This window comes from Heterodontus francisci, chromosome 32 (genome assembly GCF_036365525.1).
Source record: "Heterodontus francisci isolate sHetFra1 chromosome 32, sHetFra1.hap1, whole genome shotgun sequence".
Taxonomy (NCBI): Eukaryota; Metazoa; Chordata; class Chondrichthyes; order Heterodontiformes; family Heterodontidae; genus Heterodontus; species Heterodontus francisci.
This window is the reverse complement of record NC_090402.1, coordinates 13,946,288-13,970,016: the sequence shown is the minus strand read 5'-3', so window position 1 is coordinate 13,970,016 and position 23,729 is coordinate 13,946,288. Positions and strand designations below refer to the sequence as shown.

Genomic DNA, 23,729 nt, shown 5'->3' with positions numbered 1-23,729 from the left:
TCTTGGCCAATATTTATCCCTCAATCAACATCACAAAAACAGATTATCTGGTCATTATCACATTGCTGTTTGTGGGATCTTGCTGTGTGTAAATTGGCTGCCGCGTTTCTTACAACAGTGACTACACTTCAAGACGTTTTTAAGGGGCTTTGAGACGTCCTGTAGTTGCGAGAGGCGCTTTTTAATTCAAGTATTTCTTTGCGCCCATTCTCTGCTATCTCCTGCCTTCATTTCCTCTTTCTCAAGCTTTCAGCTTCATTCCCTTCATTTTCCCTTTCTCTATCTTTTCCTTTTGACTTTCTCATGTCTTTTCGCTCGGGTTCTTGTTTAATCGCCTTCACTGGCCTCCCCAACATTCATCTGCACAGTAAATCGGGTTTGGATGTATTAACCCGGCGGGCATTAGGACCGCGGCGCAATCGCTCTCAGGGCTAGCGGAGAAAGTTTGGAAAAGTTTTTTTTTGAAGTTAGTTCGGGAAGGTTTGGAGGAGCAGTGACAGGACGGTGACAGCTCGGAGTTGGTTCACACAAGGAGCTGTGCCCAGTGTGGGTGAGGCTGGCATGAGCACTGGGTCGAGGTGGCAATAGTTGCTCATCCCGATGGCTCTCCCTCTGTGGCTCTTTTCTCTGTGCTCGCTGCCGGTGTTGGCAGCCGATTCAGGCTGGCAAGGAGCCGCCACCCTCGCCTTTGTCTTTGATGTGACCGGCTCCATGTACGATGACCTGCTCCAGGTCATGGAAGGAGCAGCGAAGATCCTGGAGAGCACATTGAGCAGAGCTGGTACTCCCGTTTCTAACTTCGCATTGGTACCTTTTCATGACCCAGGTAAGTGAGGGGGGAGGGGGAGTGAGTGAGTGTGAGTGTGAGAGAGGGGGAGCGGGGAGGGGAGGGAGAGAGAGAGGGAGAGGAGTGTGTGTGAGTGGGTGTGAGAGGGTGAATGTGAGAGAATGAATGAGAGAGGGGGAGTGTGAGTATGAGAAGATAAGAGGAGACAGTGAGAGAGAGGGTGAGGGGTGAATGAGTGTGAGAAAGAATGAGAGTGAGAGAGAGGGAGTGTGTGTGTGAGAGAGGGTGAGTGAAAGTGTGTGAGAGGGTGAGATTGAGTGAGGGGTTGAGAGTGAGAGAGGGGGAACAGCAAAGTCAAGGAAGTGCTGGGAGGGAGAATTTCCATCAGAATTCCTTGTTTCAGGATGAGATTGACACCTTTCCCCCTCATTCCTCTTGGTTTCCCCCCCGCTCAGTTGACATTCCTCTGTTTTCTATCCTCACCTCAAAGTTCCCCTGAAAGCACGGATTCATTCCAAAGCGGGGTGAGCTCAGACTGGTCTGAGGATGATTGGATACAGATTTAAAACCAGAAGTTTTCCTAACTCTTTCTTTGAAAAGCAAAAGGTAAAAAAAAAGTCCACAATGAAAAAAAAAATTGCTACACCAGAATATTTTGTTGAACAGTAAAAGGTAAGATCGAGGATTTATAACATTCGCTTCATCCCCCTTTGAAAATGCCTTCTCCTCTTGGGATGTGTTTCCAGGGACAGTGTTAACCTGTTCATTTCTGCTGGGGCTGTTCTTTAAGTGTAAACTATAACAGCACAGGCAGGTAGTTTGAGGGAGTTGGGGAGGGGGACAGGGTAGAATATTCACACATACTCACTACAGCGGGGGATCCCTTGATAGTAATCAGGATCAGGAACCTTGTCTGATATTCTCCCTTCCTAACCCATGGGACAGCTGCCTGGCTGAGTTCACCCAGCACTCAGCACAAGACTGTGAATTTTGGCCGTCAGTGAGGCGAGACTTTGCGCTCTTGTGTCTATAAACCCCTTGGTGTGAGAAGAGAGCAAAGTTTCCTAAAAACGTGTGCTCCATTTAAGGTAAAAACTATTTGTAAGAACACGGGACAGGAAAAAAAAATGAAGAGGGAAATCTGAAAGAGAAAAAAAAAACAGGAATTCGATTGAAGAAAATGGGGAATCATGAAGAAATTTTTAAAACTGAAGAGATCAGAAAAGAAATAACAGATGACGGAGTGAAGTGAAGGCTGAATGCAGACAGGTCCAATTACAGGAAAGCAGGACTCTTTTAAATTCAATTAGATTAGATTAATTTAAAGTGAAATATGTAGCAGATGTTGGAATCTGCTGTTTTTAATTTCTTTTGGACAAGTTTCATTCACTGGGTGGGTAGGGGGTGACAGTTTGGGGGAGCGGGGGGGGGGGGGGTGGGGGGGGGGGGGGGGGAGGTGTGGGGGGTGGTGGTGTGGAGGAGAGATTAGCTTTGTGGGGTTCCTGGTGGAGAGGAGCCTCTCTCATCGGCGAGGTGGATGGTACATGGTGTTTGGTACAGAATCTAGCAAAATTGTGGAGTGCGCTATTCTGACTTGTTCACGTTCCTAGGATTATAAAGGCAGATGTTGGTAGGTTTATTGGTATTTCGCAGTCTCTCCTTTCTTTGCGCTTTATGTTTTAAAACTGCTAATTAATGATCGCCTGAGAGCAGACATTCTGTGGACTGCAGGTGTGTTGCTAATAATGGTGATTCCAAGTCCTGTAACTTTAGGATTTCAATGTTAGCGATTAAATGGAAATTTAAAATTGATGGAGCCTTGAAAGTTGCTACTTAAGAAAAAATACTTGCGTGGGATTTGCAAGCCTGAAAAAGCAGGGCACCCGAGAGTCACCAATGATGTTGCAAAGCTATCAGCCGTGATATCACCTCAGCTAAGTCAGAAAGGCTGTGGGTTCAAACCCTACTCCAGAGACAAGTGCATAGTCTAGGCTGACACTCCAGTGCAGTCCTGAGGGAGTGCTGCACTGTTGGAGATGCCCTCTTTATGATGTTGAACTGAGGCCTCATCTGCCCCCCTAGGTAAATGTCCAAGATCCCGTGGCATTATTCAAAGAACAGCAAGGCAATTCTCCTCGGTGTCTTGGCCAACATAATATAAAAAGATGATTTGGCCACTTAGTTGTTTGTGGGAACTTGCTGTGCAGAAATTGGCAGCAAACCAAAATAACAGCACACAAGACTATTTGCACATTGCTCAGAAATCACAAATACAACTTCAGTATTCTGGCTGCTGGTGTGGGAAGGAGGATTTGTGTGCGGTGGGATGGGGAGGGGTGGTTGAAGACCCAGACAAGTCAGCTACATAACTATAACAGTGGGCAAAGGACAAGAGACATCTGTTTACTGTTGTGCTTGGAGGCTGGGTGAGAATCTATGTTGAGGTGGTGGTCCCTGCCTGTGGAGGCAGTGTTCTAGTGTAAGTGGGGTACAGTCCTCCTCCCAACCAGAATAAGGAGAGGAGGCTCTCCATTCACAACTTAGAACCTGAAAGCTGGTCATCCCATTGTGCCCTCCGGGTAAAGAGTCGAAAGATAGGACACAAAAGCAAAATACTGCAGATGCTGGAAATCGGAAATAAAAACAGAAAATGCTGGAAATACTCAGCAGGTCTGGCAGCACCTGTGGAGAGAGAATCAGAGTTAACGTTTCAATTCTGACCTGAAATGATAACTCTGTTTCTCCAAAGATGGGAACTTGTGTGCAAATTTTCAGCCCATCTCCCTACATTACAACAGTGACTACACTTCAAAAGTATTTCATTGGCTGTAAAGAGCTTTAGGATGTCTTGAGTTCATGAAAAGCACTATAGAAATGCTAGTCTTTTTTTAAAGGTGGTTCACATTGGTGATGTGCTGTTGCCTGGCAATCTCCAGGTACACAGCTCTTTAATATAGGAGGCAACCTTTAAAGACTTGTCAACATCAAAGATTTCTATTTTTATGCCATCAGTTCCTCAGTTAAAATTTAATCTTCAGACCCTTTTACCCACAGGAAGTCTTCAGGCTTGAGGCTCTAGAGGACTGACAGGAAGGAAAGTGAACAGGGGAGAGAAAAGAAAGCCTTGCATTCACATAGCACTCAGCACATCTGTGAAAAACACCGCAAAATGCTTCAAAACAAAGTCCGTTTGAAGTGCACTCATCATCGTTTTGTCAGCAAATGTGGCAACTAATTTTTCACACAGCAAGTTCCCAAAAACAGCAAGGTGATGAGTATTCAGGCAATCTGTTTTTAGGTTGAAAGACATTGAAGCTTAAAGTAGCTGGGAATTCAATGTAGAACCTAACAATGGATAACACATTGGCTGATAGGTACCAACTGCAGGCAACAGAGAGCCGGCATGGACTTGATGGGCTGAATGGCCTCATGCTATGCTAAAATGACTCTATGAATTTTTCAGGGAATCCTTTCAGCTGGGACGGGGAGGAGTAAGGGGGAAGCACTGGTGAGGACTCCAAGGTGAATTGCCAAATCTTTGATTAGTGGAGTGGGAAGGGTTTAATATCTCCTCCAAAGGACTGCACCTCCAACAATGGAGCTCTCCCTCAGTGCTTGGAGTGAGGTTTTAAACCCACAAGCTTCTGATGGAAGAGGCAAGAGTGCTTCCCAGCGAAGCACAGAGATTGCAAAGCTCCATTTGTGCCGCTCCTAGGGTTCACTTTGCAACATTCCTTTTCTTTCGTGGGATGTCAGAATCGGTGGCAGGGCCAGCATTTGTTGCACATCCCTACCTTCCCTTGAGAAGGTGGTGGTGAACCGTCTTCTAACTGAGTGGCTTGCTGGGCCATTTCAGAGGGTAGTTAAGAGTCAACCCCATTGCTGTGGGTCTGGAGTCACATGTAGGCCAGACCAGGTAAGGACGGCAGATTTCCTTCCCTGAAGGACATTAGTGAACCAAATGTTTTTTTTCCTGACAATCCAATAGTTTCAAGGTCACCATTACTGAGACTAACTAATTATTCCAGATTCACTAATTAAATTTTAAATTTGAACTCGTGCCTCCTGAGAATTAGCCCAGGTCTCTGGATTACTAGTCCAGTATCATTACCAATATGCTTCTATCTATATTTAATAGGGTGAGTCCTCACCTTCCCTAGTCTTTTTTCCCCTCTGCTGAGGGAAATGAATTATCCTTGGTTGAACTTAGCAACACCGCCCCAAGGCCATTGCGTGAACACTCCAAGATATAGATCTGACATAACCTACATTATTCAATCCTGACTGGTTGCATTCCACAGCTGATATTTCAAGCTGCACCAAAGCCCCTGTGTTCTGTAAGGACCTCTTGTCCTTATAACTCACATTCCATTTCATCATCAGATATCTGCTCAGTTCCTTTTTGAAGCAATTTTCTGCCTTATTATTATGGGGGAAGGAAAGTCAAGAGTGAGTACTATAGAATGCTCACAGCACAGAAGGAGACTGAATGGCCCGTTGTGTCCCTGCTGGCTCTCGGCAAGAACAACTCAGCTAGTCCCCCCTCCCCCACCCTTTCCCCATAGCCCTGCAAATTTTTTCTCTTCAGACAATTATCCAATTCCGTTTTGAAGGCCTCGATTGAATTTGCCTCCAGCACACTCTCAGGCAGTGCATTCCAGATCCTGACAGTGCGCTGTGTAAAAAGGTTTTTCCTCAAGTCGTCTTTGCATCTTTTACCAATCACCTTAAATCAGCGTCCTCTGGTTCTCGACCCTTCCACCAATGGAAACTGTTTTTCCCCGTCTACTCTCTCCAGACCCCTCACGATTTTGTAAACCTCTATCCAATCACCTCTTAATTTTCTCTGCAAAGAAAACCATCTCAGCTTCTCCAAATCTATCCATGTAACTGAGGCTCTTCATCCCTGGAACCATTCTCGTGAATATTTTCTGCAGCCTCTCTAATGTCTTCACATCCTTTCTGAAGTGTGGTGCCCAGAACTGGACACAATACTCCAGCTGAGGCTGAACCAGGGTTTTATACAGGTTTATCATAACTTCCTTGTTTTTGTACTCTATGCCTCTATTTATAAAGCCCAGGATCCTGTATGCTTTATTGACCACTTTCTCAACCTGCCCTGCCACCTTCAATGATTTTTACACATATACCCCCAGGTCCGTCTGCTCCTGCACTCCCTTTAGAACTGTACCCTTTATTTTATTGCCTCTCCCTGTATTCCCCCAGTATTTGTGAAAAATGTATATATTGGGCTGCGTCTTACTGGAAAACTAATGGTAGTTAATGAGGTACATTGTTGTTAATGTGCAAATCGGCCAGGAAATACTGTGGGAATTGCCAATCTTCAGAATGTGCTGGTCAATTTACACTGCTTCTCCCAAATGGCATCTCAGCCTTAAATCCCCATTAGTTCTAAGCACTAGCTGAATTTGCACATTGGAAAGTTAAGTCTGGTAATTAAGAGCATGTAAGTACCTTATTAACAATATGATAATTGCTAATTAAGTAGATCAAACTCTCTGGTTCAGAAATTGAATAATTTGGACTGTGGCGTCTCATTTCTTCAGGTGGTAGATTGTTGTTAGAGATTTTGGAAAAGTCGAATTTAATTATTTTTCTTAATTTTCCTTTCTGTCTCTTTTTTTCCCTCTCTCAATCCTTTCTTTTTTCCCTCTCTTTATTTGCCTTTCTGTAGCTGATTTGACTCTAATTCATTCGATTGCCTTCTCAGTTATTCCTGTGTTTCTTTCTCAATCCTTCAATATCATTTTTCACTGGGTCCCAGATGCCCTGTTGCCCGCGCCACGCCAAGCCAAGCCACGCCACGCCATTATCAGATCACACTTGCAACAAGTTATGGTGAAAAAATGGCTCGAGCTAAAGGATGCAGAAAAAACCTTGTTAATGGGGCACACATCAGATGTCCTGCTGCAGCACGATCCAGCCCAATATAAAAATAATCTTACCGTTTTAGAAGGAAATTCCTGCCCCAAGTTAAGACCCGATTTTGGGTTTTGTTCCCGCAGTGACAATGTCAAAGACAGGGGGAAAAAACCTACATTCCCGGGCAGTTCCGTTCAATGTAACAGGAATTGTAACTTTGGACTAGCTGGGGCAACCTGGAGTCATCCCACACTGGTAAAACACACAGTTGTTGGGGCTGCTGGAGACTTTGTCAGCAGCTGCCTTTACTCGGGTCAGGCAGCTTTAAATTATCCCCCAACTCAGACTGGTCTGAAGTTGCAACTCCATCAAAACCCATTGGCTCTCCCTTGTCAATGTGGTTGCTGCAGCAATCGAGAGGGAAAGAGACCAGATATGATGCAATGCTCCAATTCTTGTTTTTAAATGTTTACATTTTTCTTAACATAGACATGGGGGAGAGGCAGGAGACTGGATGTTCCAATTGGTGTTGACCCTTTTAACATGAACAGCTGACATGTACTGAGCGACAGCTGGCATGTACTTAGCTACAGCTAACACGTACTGAGCTACAGCTGACATGTACTGAGCTACAGCTGACGTGTACTGCGCTACAGCTGACATGTGCTTAGCTACAGCTGACGTGTACTGAGCTACAGCTGACATGTGCTTAGCTACAGCTGACATGTACTGAGCTACAGCTGACGTGTACTGAGCTACAGCTGACATGTGCTTACATACAGCTGACGTGTACTGTGCTACAGCTGACATGTACTGAGCTACAGCTGACGTGTACTGAGCTACAGCTGACATGTGCTTAGCTACAGCTGACGTGTACTGCGCTACAGCTGACATGTACTGAGCTACAGCTGACATGTACTGAGCTACAGCTGACGTGTACTGAGCTACAGCTGACATGTACTGAGCTACAGCTGATGTGTACTGAGCTACAGCTGACATGTACTGAGCTACAGCTGATGTGTACTGTGCTACAGCTGACCTGTACTGAGCTACAGCTGACGTGTACTGAGCTACAGCTGACATGTACTGAGCTACAGCTGACGTGTACTGAGCTACAGCTGACATGTACTGAGCTACAGCTGACGTGTACTTGGCTACAGCTGACATGTACTGCGCTACAGCTGACGTGTACTGAGCTACAGCTGACGTGTACTGCGCTACAGCTGACATGTACTGCGCTACAGCTGACGTGTACTGCGCTACAGCTGACGTGTACTGCGCTACAGCTGACATGTACTGAGCTACAGCTGACGTGTTCTGAGCTACAGCTGACATGTACTGAGCTACAGCTGATGTGTACTGAGCTACAGCTGACATGTACTGCGCTACAGCTGACGTGTACTGAGCTACAGCTGACATGTACTGCGCTACAGCTGAGATGTAATGAGCTACAGCTGACACCTACTTGGCTACAGCTGACATGTACTGCGCTACAGCTGACGTACTGCGCTACAGCTGACATGTACTTGGCTACAGCTGACATACTGCACTACAGCTGACATGTACTGAGCTACAGCTGACACGTACTGTGCTACAGCTAACCCCTAAGAGCTGTAACTTATAGAGAGAGACCCATGCATGCATTGTCAGTTGCACTTAGAGTGCACAAGCACCTATTAAAATATTGAACTAAGAGTACACTCTCTAGATTGATCTCTTATGTAGATGAATTTGGTATAGAACACAGTGGGGTGCTATCTCCCTCCAGGCCAGCTGGAGAGACAACCAGGATGATGAGTATATTGTTCCGTGTTCTCTGCTGGGGAGGGAGGGGGAATCAGATACACTTTGTGTTTTATATAAACTGATGACCCTGCACAGGTAGCTATGTATTGGCTGATTTTACCATTAAGAACAACCTTGTAATTCAAAGAGGTTGATGTGGCAATAAGAGCTACACGAAAGGAATCTGAAAAGAAACTTGCAAGGAATATCAAAATCAACAACATTTTTTTACAATAAAAACAGAATGTGCTGGAAATGCTCAGCAAAACTTCTGAAGAAGGGTCACTGACCTGAAACGTTAACTCTGTTTCTCTCTCCACAGACGCTGCCAAACCTGCTGAGTATTTCCAGCATTTTCTGTTTTTATTTCACATTTCCAGCATCCATAGTATTTTGCTTTAAAAATCTTTACAGTTGCATTTGGAAAAAGAGATTGGTCAGGAACAATGTGAGTTCCTTAAAACTGGTCACAGTGATGATATCAATGAAAATAAGGAAATGGCAGACATGTGGTATTAACAATAGAGAAAGAAATCAACATGTCAGACATCCCAAGGAAAGTAATATTGAATATGGTCAGAGACTCATCAAAATTAATGTGAGCAAAATAACAATAATAAATAAAATAATGGCAGTGACAAATCCCCTGGACCAGATAGTTTCCATTGCAGGGTTTTAAAAAAAGTAAGTGAGAACATTTCAGGTGCCCCAACTATAATCTTCCAAAGTTCTTTCAATTTGGGAATTATTCCTTTAGATTGGAAAATTGCACATGCCACTCCGCTGTTTAAGAAAGATCAGAGGGGGAAAGGAAAAAAAACTGTAGCAAATGAATTTCAATCTAGGCAAATGTGAGGTCATCCAACCTGGATCTAAAAAGGGTAGAATATGCTACTTTCTAAACGGTGAAAAGCTAGAAAGAGTGGAGGTTCAAGGAGACTTGGAGAACCGGGTATATAGATCATTAAAATGTCATGAACAGGTACAGAAAATAATCAGAAAGTCTAATGGAATCCTGTTCTTTATATCTAGAGGAATAGAACACCGGGGAGTAGAAGTCATGTTTCAGTTATACAAAGCCCTGATTAGCGCACACCTGGAGTTACTGTGAACAGTTCTGGGCACCAACCTTAGGAAAGATTTTGGCCTTTGAGGGAGTGCAGTGTAGATTTACCAGAATGATACCTGGACTCCAAGGGTTAAATTACAAGGAGAGATTACACAAACTATGGTTGTATTCCCTGAAATTTAGAAGGTTAAAGGGTGATTTGATTGAAGTTTTCATGATATTAAGGAAAACAGATAGGGCAGATCGAGAGAAACTATTTCTGCTGGTTGGGACTTGGGGACATGGTTTAAAAATTAGAGCTGGACCTTTCAGCAGTGAAATTAGGAAACACTTCTATATGCGAAGGGTGGTAGAAGTTTGGAACTCTCTTCTGCAAATGGCAATTGATGCTGGATCAATTATTAATTTTAAAGTTTAGATTGATAGATTTTTGTTAACCCAAGGTATTAAGGGATATGGAATTAGGTCACAGGTCACATGATCTCATTGAATGGAGAAACAGACTCTAGGGGCTAAATGGCCTCTTCCTGTCCCTATGTTCTGATGGTGAATAGGATCGGAAACATTTCGAACATTTAGTAAAGGTTTCTGTTATTCATGTTGAGGGGAAAGTGGCTTTAGATCTGTATCAGTGTGAAAGTAGCAGTAGAACTGTAGGAGTAAAGGCTGTACATCTGACTCCCAAGTATATCATGTGAGAGGAGAGTAAGTCAGGTAGGTAGTTTCACAACACTTGAACTTGGATCTGGGCATAGTGTAACCTGAGCATGAAGTCCCACCTTAAAACTGCACAGATGGGTTGGGTTATATGACTTCTGAGGGACTTAATAACTGTATCTAGCACTCTATATCATGAGAAAATTGACACTCTGTCCTGTTTGTTATAACATTACAAATTACTTACTAGGGAGTGGATGTGTCATAGTGTATATGCTTTCATTACTGAACTCATTGCGACCTATGCCAAGGTGTAGCCAATAGTATAACTGGGATCTGTTGACTGTGCCCATCTGTAATATAATGGCAGCCTAAATTGCACTTTTATTTAATGTGGTAACCTCTAACCTCAATGGTTCCCACGGTGGTGTGGGTACAACTTCAAAATTGCCAATTAGGATGACACTTGTCATCAATCAAAATAAAATTAATCTAATAAAAGTTCCCCTTTTTAAAAGGGCACAAACAATAACACTCTGTTACGGTCAAGTGAGGAGGGGCTGAAGGGCCTCCCTCTTTTCCCTCTCCTTGTTTGACCATAACAGGTTTAATTCTTTCTTAAAGTGGATGTACTGGTCAATTCAGTAGGTGTTTGATTGGTTTTTGTTATGATCATAGTGAGTAAGTAATCAGACAGGTTTTCTTGAGTTCAACAAAGAAAGAGGTTAATTTTATTGTACTTAAAACCGAACTGATGAAAATAATAAACTATGCACCAACTTTCACTCACACTCACACACTAGAGGTTTACACACACACAAATAGGTTACAGAGTGGGGAAAGGTAGATTGGTTCAGTTAGAGTCCATAGAAAAAAGGGGTATACAGTCTGTGTGGTTTGGTGATTCGGCTGGCTCCTAACTGAATTCAGTGGTCCTGAGCCTTTTGGTTTGAAGAGGTAGACGACTGGTTTGGTGGGTCTCTTGGAGACAGCAATGCAGATGATTTCCTCCAACGGGGTTCCTGATTGTAGTCGGAATATGCAAAGGTGGTCAGGAAGAATTTGAAATTGCAAGCTGGAAAGGAGAGAGAGGGAGAGGGACCCCCATTTAGGTCTGCATGTGTCAAAGTCCAGATGCTTCTCCTTGCTGCTGCAGAGAAATGCAAGCTTAAGAGGGGTTTGTCACCTGACAGTCACTCAGTGATTCAAGCATAGTAGTTAGCAGTATTTCTTCTTGCTAAAAGAAAAAGAACAAGCAGTTCCCTTAAACTTCCTGGGCCTTGGTTCTTGCTGGGATGAGCAAACATTTTGTCTCCCTCCTCACAGGCCTTGCAATGTAGGATACAAATACAATGTTTCAAATTATGTGGCAATCTTAAACTGGTAGCAAAGTCATCTTTTATCTGTTCTTTTAAAAATTTCTTTAAAAAAATAAATTCAGATCTCCAGTTAGTGGATTAAAGAAAATTATCATTCAAGAAAGCAAGTTGGCGTGATAACCCAAATCATAAATAAAACACAAAGAAACTTAGCAAATTAAATGATAATGTTGTCACCCATGTACAATATACTCTGCAGTGCCCACCGGTCGCGGGAGGCCTCAAACGTACGGGCAGACACGATATGCTCTTTCTCCAGGGCCACCCAGACGCAGACATAGCCATGGAAGAGAGGCAGGTGTGATGTTGCTACTGGATTTGTTTTTGTTAGCGTGTGGCGGACGTCGTTGTTAGCTGGCTATATTGATTGATACTTTATTTAGTGAAATTGATTTAGCACTGGGGAGTGGAGGAATGTTCCACATAGGAAAAATGACAGAGAAAGACTGACCGGTTCATCCAGTCTGTCCCATACAGTTGCAAGACTGAGTGTATCATAATGCACACAATCTGTACCCCACCCCCACCCTGAGCCATGTCATCTCCCGGGTGAGATGGAAAATCAGATTAAAAATCCAGGTCAGTTAGGAGGAAAATTACTCTCCAACCTCCTTAGGTGATGAAAACTGGACCAGGAGACTAGTGATAATGATACAAATACCTACCTCTTGTGCAAGGTAATTTCCACACAAGCCAGAAACAGATCCAACTCTTGCTTGAAGGAATTCAGCCAGATAGTGTTCATTGCACGAACTAACACTTGTTCCAGGCCCACTATTGTCTGGGAAAAGAGGAACCTCCAAACATTTAACCTATTTCTGCCCTTGCATAACTTGTAAGTGTGAACCCTTGACTTCCCCAGCCCAGAAACACTGATCTGCACAGACACAATCTAATCCTGTTAACCTCAATCAAATCACTCCTAAGTCTACACTTCAATCAAGTGTACAGACCCAGCACTTTCAGCACAATGCTTTAAAATGTTTTAGACTGGGAATTAGTCAAGTGGCCTACCTCTTGTGAGAATACGAAATACTGAAATGTTGTTTCTACAGCTTGTGGAAAGTTACCAAGAAGTCATTTGTACACAACATAATGAAATCACTGAAAAAGAGAACTGATAAGGGTATGTAAGTAGAGACCTTAAGACAGTACATCACTGACAAAGAGAACTGATAAGGGTATGTAAGTACAGACCTTGGGACAGTACATCACTTAAAAATTGTGCTTAGGCAGATAAAAGAGAAACAGCAAGGGTTAGAACAAAGGATGTAGTGAATAAGAAACTGCCCCACTAAGATAAAGGCTGACAGCTGCAAGTTAAAACACACAATGGAGAGCCAAATAAGGTAAAACAAAAACAAGAGTTAGGGGCTAGAAAGTTAGAGTAGGGGGAGAAGTAAACAGAGGAGGAGACTGTAGCAACCATAGGATAGGTTAGTGTCATAATACGTTATAACCAATAATGTAAAATAAAGGCGTGGACAAATGGATTTGTATTGTATAAACATGAACTGAATATGTTGATCGGTGTGCCTGCTTGTAGGACACCCGATCTTGCAAGAACGTTAAATAAACTTACTTCTTCAGAGTTTGACTTGGTGTAAATTATTATCAAGTGGGCTACGTTTCTCACACTCTGCATCCTGTCCAAAGCCTCAATATTACCCACCATGTGAGGAGACTAAAACTGGACACAGTATAATGTGAGGTCTGACCAAGATCTTATACAAGGACAAAAATGTGAGCTTTGTTTTATAGCAATTTTTTTTTTATTTGTTCATGGGATGCGGACATCATTGGCTAGGCCAGCACTTATTGCCCATCCCTAAATGCCCTCAAACTGAGTGGCTTGTTAGGCCATCTCAGAGTCAACCACATTGCTGTGGGTCTGGAGTCACATGTAGGCCAGACTAGCTAAGGACAGCAGATTTCCTTCCCTAAAGGACATTAGTGAATCAGATGGGTTTATGGTCACCATTAGACGAACTTTTTAATTCCAGATTTATAAATTAAATTCAAATGTCACCATATGCCATGGTGGGATTCAAACCCCTGCCCTCAGAGCACTAGCCCGGGCCTCTAGATTACTAGTCTAGTGACATTACCACTACACCACCACCTCCGCATGTAAAGTGAGTAGAATACGAGGATATATCTTGTAAATACATTCTAGTATTCTACTTACTTTAGCTATAACTTCACGGGATTCATTGTGAATCTTTAGAGATTGATGCAGCAAAATATCCCACCACGAATTACTAATTCTCACTAAAGACTGCCTACTCCCACCTCTATCACATTGCCCACCTGTGCCTCTACCTGAGCCCATTTGCCACTGAAGCCCTCATTCCTGCCTTTGTCACCTTTAGACTCAGCTATTTTAATGCTCTCCTGGACCATTTCCCTTCCTCCATTCTGTACGAACTTCACCTGATTCTGCAGTCCATTTCCTATCTCAAACTAAGCTCCGTTCATGTATCACTCCTGTTCTTGCTGGCTTACATTGACTCCCAGTCCTAAAATCATCCCATGTTTTAATTCCTCTCTAACCTCTGTATCTCTGTGACCTCCTCCAATGGTATAACATCCCCTCTGAGCTTTCAGTTTCTCTGACTCTAGCCTTTTGCAAATGCCAACATGTTTCTGTGCAGCGAGTGGCTAGGATCTGGAGTGCACTGCCTGAGAGTGTGATGGAGGCAGATTCAATCGAGGCCTTCAAAAGAGAATTGGATAATTATCTGAAGAGAAGAAAATTGCAGGACTACAGGGAAAAGGCGGGGAACTAGGACTAGCTTCGGTGTCCAGGCTGTTTTTTTTTGGAGAAGTTCCTAATGTGGATGGGAGGCAGCGTGGTTCTGTGTTGAACGAGTTGTCACCCAAATCTTCCCTTCTCACTGGAAATGCAGGCTCTGATGCACAGGAAGAAGACCTGCAAGGAAACAGTCACAGTGAAGCTAAGTGCCTCTGGACTTGCACACTGTACCTGTGCAGCACTGTCATGCAGGCCCACACCTGCCAAGAATGAGGCATATTAATTTTGTCAGATGAACATTGATTTTAAACTTGCTGGGAAGAAGAGAAGGCCTGTTATAAGGACTGCCAGACACTTAGCTGAAAAACATTTGCATACTAACAGACAGTGCTTGTGGAGACAAAAGGCTCATTCCCTGACACATTCAACCCACAATGGATTTTGATCAGCAGACATTGAAGGTGTAAGGAAGAGCATTCCAGAGACTGCTAAGGTGATACAATCCACAAAAGTCAGGACTGGTTAAACCAGCTGGTCACATGACTAACAGATTGGTCCAGGGTTTTCTGAACTAGCCACAGAGTTTTTGAACTCGGAAAGACTATTTGCTCCTGGAGTGAGAAGACCTCTCCTGTCTGCTCCTATCTCTTTCTCACAAGCCTCTGGACCCACTGAGGACACATCAACGTCAAGAGAGAAAAGTCTCCTACATCGAACAAGGTTTAAGAAGAATACTGGTCCCCAACGAAAAGCCAGACATAACTACAATCAAGGGCTTTACAGTGAGCTCAAAGAACAGTAACCAAAACCATCTTCAGATATTGCCTCAAACTTTTCCATTTTATATGTTCTGCTCTTTTCTGTCTCTATCTGCATGTGTGTATCGTGTATGCACGCTAGTGTGGGCGCATCATGTACCTGTAGGCATTAACCGAATTAGAGTATAAATTTAATACAGTTCAACCTTTTTTCTTTAAACCTAAGAAAACCTGTTTGACTAGTTTCTTTGCCTTATAATTGGAAGTTAGTGAACGAGGATTCACTAAGGGGGAGCTAAAAAAAACGGTGGTTTAAAATTATACCCTGTTACGGTAAGACCAGGTGAAGGCTGAGAGGGAACCCTAGGTCCCTTTCTCACTTTGTTGTAATTTGTGGTTTGATGTTGATCCTGTACCTGTGCAGCACACACTGGGCTCAGCACAAATAGGACACTTATCACACACTATGTGACTCAAATGATCCTTGATGGAAAATGTTCCGCACAGATGTGCTGAGTTTTGTGTGAGGGTCTCTTCCATTTGTGGTTTTGAACATTGAACTGTGATAAGCCTTCAGACATTGGACTTTTTAAATGCCTTGCATTGTAGCTCATTTTCAGACCGGGGTTTGGGGTTCGGGAGGGGACGAATATGGTAACTATTATCGAGTTTGAGAAACATGGGTGCACTCCATCGCGTGTTTTCCACTGTCTGAGCACTATGGCTGCTGGCAAGATCTCAGACGATTGTAAACCTGTTTTATTTTTAAAAAGTGAGCTATTTATTGAAAACTTTTACTTGTCATATTTTACTTGTCTTTTTAACTCACTGGTTTGCAGTCTACCAAACAAACGGGAATTGGGATGGGTTATTTGGAGGCTTGCAAAAGCCTTAAAGGCCTCATCCTCGGACATTACCGGAGCTCGGTCTGTGACATTACCCAAGCTTGGCCTCGGACATTGATAAGAAGAAATTTTATAGTTACATAAAGGGAAAGCGGGTGGTCAAGAGAAATGTAGGCCCACTAAAAGCTGAAACTGGAGATATTGTCATTGATAATGGGGAAATGGCAGACATGTTGATCAATTATTTTGCCTCAGTATTTACAGTTGAAAAGGAGGATAACTTGCCGGAAGTCCTGAAAAAATTAATAGCCGATTGGGGACAGGGACTTAATACAATTAACTTAAGTAAATCATCAGTAACAAGGAAATTAATGGAACTAACGAGTGTGAAATCCCCAGGACCTGACGGTTTCCATCCGAGGGTGTTAAAGGAAGTAGGGGAGCACAATGTAGATGCCCTAACTATAGTCTTTCAGAATTCCCTAGATTCAGGAGTGGTCCCTCTGGATTGGAAAGTTGCACATGTCACTCCACTTTTTAAGAAGGGTGAAAGGGGGAACCAAGGAAATTACAGACCAGTTAGCCTGACATCTGTGGTGGGCAAGTTGCTGGAGTCTATAATCAAGGATAGGGTGACTGAACACCTAGAAACATTTCAGTTAATCAGGGACAACCAGCATGGATTCATGATGGGAAGGTCATGTCTGATGAATCTCATTGAATTTTTTGAAGAGGTGACTAAGGTAGTGGACAGGGGAATGTCCATGGATGTTATTTATATGGACTTCCAGAAGGCATTTGATAAAGTCCCACATAAGAGACTGTTAACTAAGGTAGAAGCCCATGGAGTTGAGGACAAATTATTGACATGGTTAAAAAGTTGGTTGAGTGGTAGGCGACAGAGAGTGGGGATAATGGGTAAGTACTCTGATTGGCAGGATGTAACTAGTGGTGTCCCGCAGGGATCTGTGTTGGGGCCTCAATTATTCACATTATTCATTAACGACTTGGATGATGGCATAGTAAGTCATATATCCAAATTTGCTGATGATACAAAGTTAGGCAGCATTGTAGACAGTCTAGATCACAGAATCACAGAATAATACAGTGCAGAAGAGGCCCATCGAGTCTGCACCGATGCATTAAAGACACCTGACCTGTCTACCTAATCCCATTTGCCAGCACTTGGCCCATAGCCTTGAATGTTATGACGTGCCAAGTGCTCATCCAGGTACTTTTTAAAGGATGTGAGGCAACCCGCCTCTACCACCCTCCCAGGCAGTGCATTCCAGACCGTCACCACCCTCTGGGTAAAAAAATTCTTCCTCAAATCCCCCTGAAATCTCCTTCCCCTCACCTTAAACTTGTGACCCCTCGTAACTGACCCTTCAACTAAGGGGAACAGCAGTTCCCTATCCATGCCCCTCATAATCTTGTACACCTTGATCAGGCCACCCCTCAGTCTTCTCTGCTCCAGCGAAAACAACCCAAGCCTATCCAACCTCTCTTCATAGCTTAAATGTTCCATCCCAGGCACCATCCTGGTGAATCGCCTCTGCACCCCTCCAGTGCAATAACATCCTTCCTATAATGTGGCGACCAGAATTGCACACAGTACTCCAGCTGTGGCCTTACCAAAGTTCTATACAACTCCAACATGACATCCCTGCTTTTGTAATCTATGCCTCGATTGATAAAGGCAAGTGTCCCATATGCCTGTTTCACCACCCTATTAACCTGCCCTTCTGCCTTCAGAGATCTATGGACAAACATGCCAAGGTCCCTTTGTTCCTCGGAACTTCCCAGTGTCAGGCCATTCATTGAATACTTCTGTGTCACATTACTCCTTCCAAAGTGTATCACCTCACACTTTTCAGGGTTAAATTCCATCTGCCACTTTTCTGCCCATTTGACCATCCTGTCTATATCTTCCTGTAACCCAAGACACTCAACCTCACCGTTAACCACTCGGTCAATCTTTGTGTCATCCGCGAACTTACTGATCCTACCCCCCACATAGTCATCTATGTCGTTGATATAAATGACAAATAATAGGGGACCCAGCACAGATCCCTGTGGTACACCACTGGACACTGGCTTCCAGTCACTAAAACAGCCGTCTGTCATCGCTCTCTGTCTCCTACAGCTAAGCCAATTTTGAATCCACCTTATCAAGTTACCCTGTATCCCATCAGCATTTGCTTTCTTGATAAGTCTCCCATGTGGGACCTTGTCAAAGGCTTTGCTGAAATCCACGTAAACTACATCAACTGCACTACCCTCATCTACACACCTGGTCACATGCTCAAAAAATTCAATCAAATTTGTTAAGCATGACCTCCCTCCGACAAAGCCATGCTGACTATTCCTAATCAAATTTTGCCTCTCCAAGTGGAGATAGATTCTCTCCTTCAGAATTTTCTCCAATAGTTTTCCTACCATTGACGTGAGACTCACTGGTCTGTAGTTCCCTGGCTTATCTCTACAACCTTTCTTAAATAGTGGGACCACATTAGCTGTTCTCCAGTCCTCTGGTACCTCCCCCGTGGCCAGAGAGGAATTAAAAATTTGGGTCAGAGCTCCTGCAATCTCCACCCTCGCCTCCCACAGCATCCTGGGACACAAACCGTCCGGACCTGGAGATTTGTTCACTTTTAAGCCTGCCAAAACCTCCAACACCTTGTCACTCCCTATGACAATTTGCTCAAGAACCTCACAGTCTCACTCTCTGAGTTCCATATCTACATCCTCATTCTCTTGGGTGAAGACAGATGTGAAGTATTCGTTCAACACCCTACCAATGTCCTCTGGCTCCACCCACAATTTCCCCCTTGGTCCCTAATGGGTCCTACTCTTTCCCTGGTTATCCTCTTCCCATTGATATACTTATAGAATATCTTGGGATTTTCCCTACTTTTACCAGCCAGTGCTTTCTCATATCCCCTCTTTGCTCTCCTAATTGCTTTAAGCGCCGTCCTACACTTTCTGTACTCCACTAATGCTTCTATTGATTTGCTCTCCTTGTATTTGCTAAAAGCCTCTCTTTTCCTTCTCATTGTACCCTGAATGTTTCTGGTCATCCATGGTTCTCTGGGCTTGTTGCTCCTACCTATTACCCTAGAGGGAACACGTTGGGCCTGTACCCTCCCCATTTCCTTTTTGAATGCCGCCCACTGCTCTTCTGTAGATTTCCCGACAAGTAACTCTTTCCAGTTTACCTTCGCCAGATCTTGCCTTATTTTACTAAAATTTGCTCTCCCCCAATCCAAAACCTTTTTTTGCAACTTGTCTATTTCTTTCACCATAACAAGCTTAAATTGTACCTTAAGTTTAAGTTGTGGTCGCTATCACCAAAATGCGCCCCCACCAACACATCAACCACCTGTCCGGCTTCATTCCCCAGAATTAGGTCCAGCACTGCACCCTCCCTTGTTGGATCCTCTACATATTGAGCTAAAAAGTTCTCCTGTATACATTTTAAGAACTCCACTCCATCTAAGCCCTTAACACGATGACTATCCCAATTAATGTTGGGAAAGTTGAAATCACCTAATATAATTACCCTCTTATTATTTTTACACACCTCTGCGAATTGTGCACATATCTGCCCCTCACTTTCCCACTGACTATCTGGGGGTCTATAATAAACACCTAGCAATGTGGCTGTCCCTTTTTTATTCCTAAACTCTACCCATAAAGCTTCATTGGATGCCCCCTCCGAGATATCATCTCTCCTTACTGCAGTAACTGACTCCTTAACTAATATTGCAATTCCCCCTCCTCTTTTACCCCCGCCTCTGTCTCGCCTGAAGATTCTATATCCCAGGATACTGAGCTGCCAATCCTGCCCCTCCGTGATGGCTACTATATCTCAATTCCTCGTGTCAATCCTTGCCCTTAACTCATCCGTTTTACCTGTAATACTCCTGGCATTAAAGTAGAGGCCTTCCATCCTGGTCTTACTCCCTTGAAACTTACTTCTGCTGTATTCCCTCTGACTTGTTTGCTTTCCTGTGTTTAGCTGTGTCCCTATTCTGCTAGGAGTCTGCGTCCCCTCCCCCTGCTAAATTAGTTTAAACTCCTCCCAACAGCACTAGCAAACCCGCCAGCAAGGATGTTAGTCCTCCTCTGGTTCAGATGTAGACCGTCCCTCTTGTACAGGTCCCACCTTCCCCAGAAACGGTCTCAGTGGTCCAGGAATCTAAAACCCTCCCTCCTGCACCAACTCTTAAGCCACGCATTCATCTGTGCTATTCTCTTATTTCTATACTCGCTAGCACGTGGCACTGGGAGTAATCCAGAGATTACAACCTGAGAGGTTCTGCTTTTTAGTCTACTGCCTAACTCCCTGAATTCTTGATGCAAGACCTCATCCCTCTTTCTACCTATGTCATTGGTACCAACATGTACCTTGACCTCTGCCTTATCACCCTCCCCCTTCAGGATGCCCTGCATCCGTTCAGTGACATCCCGGACCCTGGCACCAGGGAGGCAACACACCATCCTGGAGTCACGTTGACGGCCACAGTAGCGCCTATCTGTTCCCCTGATTATAGAATCCCCAATTACTATTGCTCTTCCTCTCTTTCCCCCTTCTTGTGGTGCCAGAAGCTTGGCTCTCTCTGCACTCCCTGGAGGAACCAGCTTCATCAGCCTCCAAAATGGAATACCAATTTGCAAGCGGGACCCCAGGGGACTCCTGAACTACCTGCCTGTTTCTCTTGGACTGCTTGGTGGTCACCCATTCCCTTCCTTCCTCAAGTCCCTTCAGCTGCGGTGTGACCACCTCTCTATACGTGCTATCCACGATGCTCTCAGACTCGCGGATGCTCCACAGTGTCTCCAGCTGCTGTTCCAGCTCTGAAACCCGAGCTTCCGGGAGCTGCAGCTGGACACACTTCCTGCACACATGCTGGTCCCAGGGACTGGAAATGGTCCCGGATTCCCACATGCAGCAAGAGGAGCAAACCACAGCTTCAAGCTCTCCTGCCATGACTAAACCCTTTAAATTTAAAACTTTAGAAGACTATTATGATAAAAAAAATAAATCAACTAAGTCTTGCTAAAACAATGACTTACAATTCAATCCGGTTTGAAAAATACTCACCAGGACTTACTCACCAGTCAGCTGTGCTCTTTGGAAATTCTCGCTCTTTGAGGACAGGTAGGAAATGAAAGGAGCTCCTTGCTCCCTCCTCACCGAACTCCCTCAGTCACTAACCTCCCACTTTAGCACTCTAATGCAGCTCCGTCAGCACTCCAGTGCAAACCTAGATGATAGCAAAAATTGTAAAGAGATATTGACAGACTAGGTGAGAGGGCAAAACTGCAGCAGATGGATTTCAATGTGGGCAAGTGTGAGGTTATCCATTTTGGACCAAAAAAGGATAGAGCAGGGGACTTTCTAAATGGGAAGAGGTTAAGTAGAGTGGATGTCCAAAGAGACTTGGGCGTTCAGGTGCACAGATCTTTAAAATGCCACGAGCAAGTGCAGAAAATAATCAAAAAGGCTGATGGAATGCTAGCCTTTATATCTAGAGGATTGGAGTATAAAGACAGAGGTTATGCTGCAGCTGTACAAAACCCTGGTTAGACCCCACTTGGAGTACTGTGAGCAGTTCTGAGCACCACACCTTAGGAAGGATATATTGGCCTTGGAGGGAGTGTAACGTAGGTTTACAAGAATGATACCTGGACTACAGGGGTTAAGTTACGAGGAGAGATTACACAAATTAGGCCTGTTTTCGCTAGAATTTAGAAAGTTATGGGGTGATCTGATTGAAGTCTTCAAGATATTAACAGGAAAAGACAGGCTAGATAAAGATAAACTATTTCCACTGGTTGGAGATTCTAAAACTAGGGGGCATAGTCTAAAAATTAGGACCAGAGCGTTCAGGAGAGATGTTAGGAAGCACTTCTTCACGCAGAGGGTGGTAGAGGTTTGGAACTCTCTCCCACAAACAGCAGTTGAAGCTAGAACAGTTGTTAATTTTAAATCTGAGATAGATTTTTGTTAAACAAAGATATTAAGGGATATGGGCCAAAGGCAGGTAAATGGAGTTAGGCCACGGATCAGCCATGATCTCATTGAGGGGCTGAATGGCCTACTCCTGTTCCTATCTTCCTATGTTCCTACCCGAACTTGGTCTCGGACATTACCCCAGCCTTCTCTCTCTCGCTCTCTCTCTCAGTACACATTATGACTTGGCATGACTCAACTGGTTGCTGAGTTACCACCTTGGTGTCTCCTCTCATTCACTTAATGAATGATTCCCGACCCCCTTTCCCAACAATCTCCCTCCACCCCATAATATCACTTCCCCCAATTCTACCTCCCCCGACTTCCCCCTCCCCCCCAAAATGCTGGAAGCAGAGACTTTCTGTGAAATGAGTAGGATTACAGCTTGATGCCCTTTGGCTGCTCAGGGCCATAAATTCCAGACTCTGAAGAGGTTGATTACCCTGCTGACCTCCCTGTTGTTGCATCAACATCTCTCCTGTAATTTATCACATGCTGTTCCCTTCCAGCCATCCCATCTTCAGTATCAGTTTGGAGTATGTGTCGCGCCTACTGAGCGGCTGCTCAAGCTTTGAAATGGGAATGAGAAACATATTCACAATATTAAACACAGACTCAGCAATTCTGCACGCCTCCCATTTATTTCCCATACTCACCCTCTACTGCCTCTCTGCTCCCACTCTGTTTGTCGCCTCCCACTGCACATTTTCTCCTCCCTCCTGTTCTCTTTCTCACCCCCCACTCACGGTTAAATGTCAGCGAGCGCTGTAGAACACAGCGACATGTTTCAATGATGCATCTATTTAAAATATCTAAAGCTCCTGTGAAGGCACAGTTGCTAAGTGCACCATTTTTTTGTGATAAACCACTTTATTTAGTTATATAAACCTCATCTACAAATAAATTACTGTTCCCAAAAACCGTGAACAGTCATTCGCAAGGTCTGGTCCCTGATAATTTACAGTTTAACAATTAGACAGGGCACCTTGTGGCGTTTTACTAAATTATGCAGATCCCCTGGTTTCTGCTGAGCCAGTCAATGTCAACTGGAGCAACAGCAGAGGTGGAGCAGCTTGTTTCGGTGTTCCTGGGTACGGTAAGGAGAAAATCAGCCAACATTCCTGCTGCTGGTCATTATCCGGTGATTTCAGATTGGTAAGGATGCAAGTGTGGACATGGAGTTATAACATGATCAGGAGCCAGCAGTGATCACCCCATGGTCAAATAGCCTGCTGACACTAGTGTTCTAGCGCTATGAAGAATGGGCTTTTTGAAGAAGTACTGCTGGTGTGTGACATCTGTGGAACTATACCTCAACAAGGCAGCATGGGGAGAGGAAGAACATCTCAGGGTAAATATATCTAGTGGGTATTGGGAGAAAACTAATAATACAGTTCTCTTTGTCCAATAGATGCACAGATCAGTTTGGGGTTTAAAAACCCCTCTGCAAGCAGAAAGTCATCCTGAGATGAGGCACAACATAGCTCCCTAATTACCTCCAAGTATTTTAAAATCATATAGATATTTAATCAGTTATTCACCCTTTACAAGCTGGTGTTGGATTAGATTGGTGTTAGTAGCAGCACAAAATACAATTTCCTTGTGGAAAGTCGGACAGAAACAGCTCAAGGCCTTGTTCATGCCGACGACAGTCTACATATGTGCCCTGGAAGAATGTGCTCAATCTTACTTTTGTTCCTCATCTCTCTTCTCCTTGTTCTTTCTATCGGTACTTTTTATCCCCAGTGTTTCCACCTTTGCACGGTATGTTCTTTGACCCAGTGCATGGGAT

At 44.0% G+C, this 23,729-nt stretch overlaps 1 protein-coding gene across 1 annotated transcript in view; it reads left to right on the top strand.

Annotated features, from left to right (window-relative positions):
• Positions 1-490: 490 nt before the first annotated feature.
• The window catches only part of LOC137347460 (hemicentin-1-like), a 331,927-nt gene continuing 308,688 nt past the window's right edge, over positions 491-23,729 (top strand). The window contains exon 1 of the mRNA XM_068011904.1: positions 491-826. Coding sequence (XP_067868005.1) covers positions 601-826 — 226 coding nt within the window. The 5' untranslated portion in view covers positions 491-600. The remainder of the gene's footprint in view (positions 827-23,729) is intronic.